General features: G+C 40.0%; 1 protein-coding gene across 1 annotated transcript in view; it reads left to right on the plus strand.

Annotated features, from left to right (window-relative positions):
• emc2 (ER membrane protein complex subunit 2) overlaps positions 1–6,680 on the plus strand; it is a 25,460-nt gene that overhangs the window by 1,007 nt on the left and 17,773 nt on the right. The window contains exons 3-5 of the mRNA XM_010740364.3: positions 2,951–3,015; positions 3,929–4,014; positions 5,752–5,809. Coding sequence (XP_010738666.1) covers positions 2,951–3,015; positions 3,929–4,014; positions 5,752–5,809 — 209 coding nt within the window. The remainder of the gene's footprint in view (positions 1–2,950; positions 3,016–3,928; positions 4,015–5,751; positions 5,810–6,680) is intronic.

The raw sequence follows: 6,680 nt of genomic DNA on the forward strand, positions 1-6,680 counted from the left end.
AAAAATTTTTTTTTTTTTTTTTTTTTTTTTTTTGAGCAGGCATATGCACAGAGGAGTTACCGACAAGGACTAAATGGGATGAGACAAGTTGCTGGATTTATGCGCCAGTCTTAAGCTTGTTTTCAGACATTAAACCAGAGACTTTAAGTGTCTGAAGTCGAGAAAATTGGTTCGTTTATGCAGGAAAACAACACAACGGACAGCATGTCACCATTTCATCGTGGCAGCTGTCACGTCCTATTAAAGAAGTGAGAGATGAGTACAGCCTGCAGGTCCGTTCAAAGTTTGAAAAGTGTTTTTTTTGAATGAGGATCTTCTGGTTAAACCACTGAACGTCCCTCTGTAAAAACAGTCAGGCTAATGTTATTGACTGTGGGTTCATCTGTACAACTGTTTGAGATATGATTGATCTAAGTGGGCGATTTTCTGCTGGCTAGATTTTTTTTCTCTCCTCTTTTGTGGTATATATTTTTTCTTTTGGAGACATTTCTGAACAGGATCTTAGGTTTCCTGTGATGTGGAAAGCACAGATAGACAGAGTCATGGCTCAAACGCCAAATCCAGAAATGCAAGATTTTTTGCATTAAACAGATATTTAGAAGATTTGAGCTGGAAAGGTAAAAATCTTCTCTCAGAAAAATTTGGAAAAGCGTCAGTGGAAACAACATTTTCATATCTCTTGGTTTAGTCCTATGTGATAAGTGGGTGAAAAAAACAAAACAATTATGAGTGATGATATGATAAGCACGTGTAAGCATGGGCACAGTTAACAAGACAGTAACTGTAGAAGTTTCAGAAAGCCCCAAAAAAGAATCGTCTCTGTGTCTCCTAATGTAATAACCGAGGACGTCTCTCTCTGTGATTCTGTGCAGAGCACTGTGATTGTCAGTCAACCGTGTGAGAGGAGGAGAGCGAGGAATGAGCGAATGTTCCATCTATGCAGTCTTGGGTCGAAAACCTAATTTAAAAAAAAAAAAAAAGTTTCATTTATCTTTGATCATTTCAATAGTATCATATGTATAATTAACAGATTTAATCAATTTATATAGTTGGTATCAAAAAAAGTATCTAAGTATCAATACTTTTGACATCCTTATTAGCAACCATAAACATATCAGATGTCATGGTTTCTTTTATAACACTACTGTCTTGCTGCATTTCCCCATAAAACTCCCCCCTTTTCCCTAGTCATTATGATTCATACAGTCCTCTAAAGAGGCGGATAAACACTTAACATGCCATGGTTTTATTGAAACCAGCTCTTAAATTGGCTGTGAAATGAGATGGCAATTATCAAAACAAGAGTTGGAATCATTAAAGTCAAGAAAAACTAGAGGCATTTGTTTGTTTTGGCATGACCTGCCAGTTTTTGGGTGGAGTTGTGTTTTATTATTCTTTTCAATTAACAGGGGGTGTTCATTTGGCTGAACATGTCCAGTTAGCTTGTCAGAGCCGTCTGTCTATCATGCTGTAATAATTCCATTAATTGGCCAGGCTATTAGTCATTATGTTATAATGTTACAGTTGACTGAATGATAAAAACATTTCTTTTTTTTACTTTTTTCTTTTTTTTTATAGCTAACCACAGAGTGAAACATGTTGAATGAATGGTTGGGCCTTTTTAATGATGGCGCTCAACATGCCTTTCTCTGCTAGTATAGAAATATAACAGTGCTGACCTTTCAGACTTGCTTGAGTTCGGATTTATGTAAAAAAAAAACAACTTGTTTGACATTATTTAACCCGAAGGTTTCTGCACAACGTGAATCTCAGTAAGTGCTGTCTTTATTTGGCTCATTTTAAAATATACAAGCTGCAGATATGCACAAAAGTCTGTTTTTAAGAAGGAACTATTGTTAGTCTTCTTGAGGATTTTGTGGATTAGCCGCCTTCCAAAATTAATTCACTGTAATATAAGCATTCATTAATAATTCTGTTCATGGTGAAACCTGTCGGGTATTTGGAACCTTTATCCAAACACATCACTAATGCTTTAACATAACTCTCTGATCAGATTAATTTTATATTATGTATATGTTGAAACTGATATATACATATTTTTTATTTTCAGTGGAAACAGTCACATTTATATATTGTTAACCAAACCACATGTAGCTGTTGAAACTTGCTCTGGCATGTGAACCACAGTAACTGTTAACACCATCACACCACCCAGAGTGAGGGATGAGAAACACCATGGCCTGTACGGAAATGTTAGTTCAGCTACTTTGGTTTCACGAAGCATCGGCAGTGTTAACAATGTTAGCAGTGTTTTCTTTCATTAATAAACCCTATCCTTTTTATTCCTGGCACCATTAAAGATCAGCGTTTCTGTGTCCCAATTACAGACTGGGTGAAGAAAACCTCTAATAAGAAGGAAAATTAATTGCGGTCGGAGGTGTAGACTCATTTTCAGATAGCTCGACAAGTCTGAAATTGAGAGGCGATTACAACAAACATAGGGGCTTATTTTTCTTGATAATGTTACACTTAATTTTCTCAAATGTTTTATTACGGTGATTGAATTAGTAATTTATTTCCCACTAACCGTGGGGAAATTAATAACATGACCGTAAAGCCTCACACAAGGGCGTTTACTTGAAATGTTCCTGCATTTATGATTAATATTATTATTGTAGTGCTGTCCAAGTTTTAAATTAGAGTATGTTTTTAACAAGCAACATTATCTTCAATGTATTCCAGAGAATAGTAAATGTAGCATTACATACTAAATGAGATGAGAAGGTTCTTTGAAAGAAGTCTTAAGCTGCTCATTCACATCATGGAAGCTTGTTTTTAGTTTAAAAAAAAAAAAACATGATGTGCAGCTGTTGGGGACACAAGTTGAGACGTTAAGTGTACAGTTCAATATATCATTTTTCATGTTACACCAGACAGTGGAAACGAAAGGGCGTTAACACAGTCTTCTTTGTCTGTCTCTTCCTCCCAGTATGGATTATTTATGAGCAGGTGATGATCGCAGCGCTGGACTGCAGTCGGGATGACTTGGCTCTGGTAAGTTTTTACCGCTCTTCCTCTCACACACCCAAGAGCTTCAAAAGCCATCGCTCACTCTCTCTCAGCCATTCCTACTTTGCAGCACCCCCATCTGCCAAATGTGAAAATCTGATTTTTATTTGGCCAAATGGTATTACTCTGTCTGTACTTTGGAAAAACAATTTGCCGAGAGTCGGAATTAGAGGGTGTAGCAAATGAGTGGAGAAGCATGCTTCAAGTGTTAGCTGAACTTGGCCATCATTTATGGAGTCAAACTGCTTTTTCCCTCAGGATTTATTTGCCATCCTAAAGCAAGAGTTCATGTCGAAATATTCATAGCTCTAAAAGATGGTCAGATCTGCACGGGATTTAAAAAAAAAAAAGACGAGATCATGGTAATTGAAATGGTTCATCTCCAGTCAGTATGGATGAAACGACTCCTCTGGCAAAAAAAGTGACTCATTGATTACAGAGAAGGCAGAACTCAGTCATTGGAATGAGTTTTCTGTTGGCTGTCCTTTGAGCCCTGCTGCCAGACATAAAAAAACAAAAACAAAAACAGAAGGAACAGACTTCAGCTGATAGTGCAAACTAATGCTCAATGTGATTGTAACCATTCCTCAAGCTCTGTCTGGTTAAAAGTGGCACAGAGCATCATTGCTCCCCTTTTTATAGTAACAAGCGTGGTTGCCTAAAAGGATAACACACAGTAATAACAGCAGACGTTCACAGCTAAGATTGTGAAATTCTCCTTTTAGCAGTCTGTTTTTATATCAGGGTATGAAGTTTGTTTAGCTCGGCAAAAATCTGACATTTTTAAGCAGGTGGTTTGTATCTGTAGAGATATATGTGTGTGAGAGCAAGAGTTTAACATAAAGTTTAGTTACAGCCAACTATAATTGGTTTCTCTCCTCTGCCCACATCCTTGCAGACCTGTCTACAGGAACTGAGGAAGCAGTTTCCAGATAGCCACAGAGTGAAGCGATTATCAGGCATGAGGCTGGAAGCTTTGGAAAGGTAAGCATGGGGTACCAAAAGCTCCAGAGGCAGAGTGGGCAAAAAAAAGGCTCAGCCCTCACTGTTATGCATGGTACTTTGGGTGGCTTGGGGGTGAGAAACTGTTAGCAGAACATAAGTGGTACAATGGTCTGGGTGTGTGTAAGTACCGTATGTGTGTGTGGGGTAGGATGTGTTTATGTTGGATCACCCAGCATTCTTTTGGAAAAGAGGGGAACAGAGCGGGGAAAGGTTCAGCACTGGGTAGTCCTGTGGCCCTTTAGCCTGAGTTAGGGATTCCCGGGAAGGAAGTGGTCGGATCCCACTGTTATTCTGGGGGTCCCTCAGACTTCTCTGGTTTCTATTCCTCCATTGTTTCCTTATTTTGTTCCTCATCGTTCACTGTATTTTTCTCTCACCCTTTCTATTTTCATGCTTATTTTCCTCCTTCCTGTTTTGGTATAGAGGCCCGAGTTAATGTCCCCACAATCTCAACTCTGCCCCCTTCCTCCCTGTGTGATGTGTTTTATTTTTGAATGCTCAGAATGGAGCAGGAAAGATAAACATGGAGTATTTTAGTCTGTAGTGAACTAAAGTAAGGGTAATTCAATCTGTTTACTATTCGCTCACATCCCCCCCCCCGGATCACCATTGCTGGTTTATCGGTTATGTCAGAGTTTATGTGATAATTGAGAGTGATTGCTTCGGCACTGTCAGATTAAATAAACGGCACACTGGGATCTAATTGGCAGCAGACAGAGCTACACTTGAATGACACAGCTTCAAACAGCAAGGCCCTTCCCTTCCACACACACACACACACACACACACACACACACACACACACAGTTCCTAAATAAATAAAGCAAATCAAAGTGGCTCGTGAGTGCTCGCCTGGTGCCATCTGAAATCTCCCAAAGTGTGGCTGAGTAATAAAGTGAATGTGAGGGAAGCAGCAGTGCTGGAAGTGGGGCTTCTCAGTGCTAATAGGAACCAGAGTTGCTTCTGTCTGTTGCAGGCTGTGGGCGGGACATCGGGACTGATCACTGATTCCCAGCCCTTGGCTGCTAAAAACGTCAGCATTGCAGATTGCCCGTAATAGAAAAAAAAACATAGTTTTAAAATCATCCTTCAGCGCCTGATTTGACATGACAAGTGAAGTGCAGATGCCTCCTATTCTCAGATTTCTTTACCGTATGATTTGATATTTACAGCTCATAAATTTCCCCCTTTTAAACAGAATCATGCGGTCTGAGTGCAACAATTTGAGGCACGCTGTGTTGGATATTGTTTCTTATCAGGTTCATGTCTATATTGTGGTGACGAGTATTGGCCAAAAGACAGACAACTCGACCAAGAAGCTAGTTGCGGATCTGGACAGATGTAAAAGCAGCAATTTGATTTTGTTTAAAGGTGAATCAAATTGGATACAATCAAATGAAAATACAATCCTCAAAACAGTGTGCTTTGTTTGTATTGATTTCATGACTCATTGTGAAGTGATATAAGACTCCCACAATGCCGGCTGTGTGACCAGCAACCTAAACTTAAATGAGTGTTTATTTCTTCCTTTAGATCACCACTGATTTCTGTACAGCCTCACTGTAATCATAGGAACCTGCCACGCTGTATACAGAAACTTGATTACCTTGAACTCTGCTTGATTTCCCCACCACCTAATTTTGCACGACTGGAGACTGGGATTGGTTAAAACCCAAATTTGTATCCTTTTCTCTCCCTCTCTCGTTCTCCCTGAAGGTACGACGAGGCCAACAAGCACTATGATGCCATTCTCCAAGACGACCCCACCAATACGGTAAGACTGAGAAGAGGGGAAAGAAAGGGGAAAATCCCTCTGCTTAGCGTTCTACTTTACTTCACTTTGTGGTCTCAGCTTTTTGGAGGGCTTTAAATCTGCAGAGGCACTCTGGTGTTAGCAGTGTGAGTTTGCGTAGTTAAACTCTCCTTGGCCTTTCTGACCTCAACCACAGTGCTGATCAGCCTATCACCCACGCAACTGAAAAGTGTTTGAAAGAGGGGGCTGGGTGGGGTGGGTGTGATTCATGGCCTTAGTCAGTGGCAGAAATGTTTGGTGGAAGTAAAGCGTAAATAAAACTCTGTCCTTTGAAGATGGTGATTAACTGGACCCTTCAGACTCCCTCCCTGAGTGAACAGGGCTGAACTCCTGTCCCACCTTCTCCATTGCTGTCTATCGGCTTCAGGTGCACAGTCTGCCGCATGCTGTGCTGTTAATGCAGACAAGCCCTAAATAACCCTTTTCTGAGGCTCTCTTCCTTGCTATCTTCTCTTCTCAGTTTACTCTTCATCTCTGTGAAATGACTTGCAGAAGCATGTCTAGCCAGTGTTCTGCCAATCCTACACCACCAACCCTAAACATAATGTACCTGCTGTTAATTGTTTCCATAAGGACATGTGGCCAAGCAAGAAAATAAATCTTTTAAAGGGTTTTCAAAAGAAACCATGACCTTATTTATTTTGGCGACACCCCTCACCCCAAAGATGTTCAACAAGTCTCCTTTGCCATGCTGACATATGGATCGATTTAGATGTACTAAACATCTTCTCTCACTGCTGCAGATACAGCATAGACATTTGTGCTTTGGATGCCATGCAAAGATTATTCACATCGCTGATTATCTGCTTTAAACAAATAAAAGCTTTTCTTA

The sequence above is a fragment of the Larimichthys crocea genome, chromosome XIII (genome assembly GCF_000972845.2).
Source record: "Larimichthys crocea isolate SSNF chromosome XIII, L_crocea_2.0, whole genome shotgun sequence".
In the NCBI taxonomy this organism is placed as follows: domain Eukaryota; kingdom Metazoa; phylum Chordata; class Actinopteri; family Sciaenidae; genus Larimichthys; species Larimichthys crocea.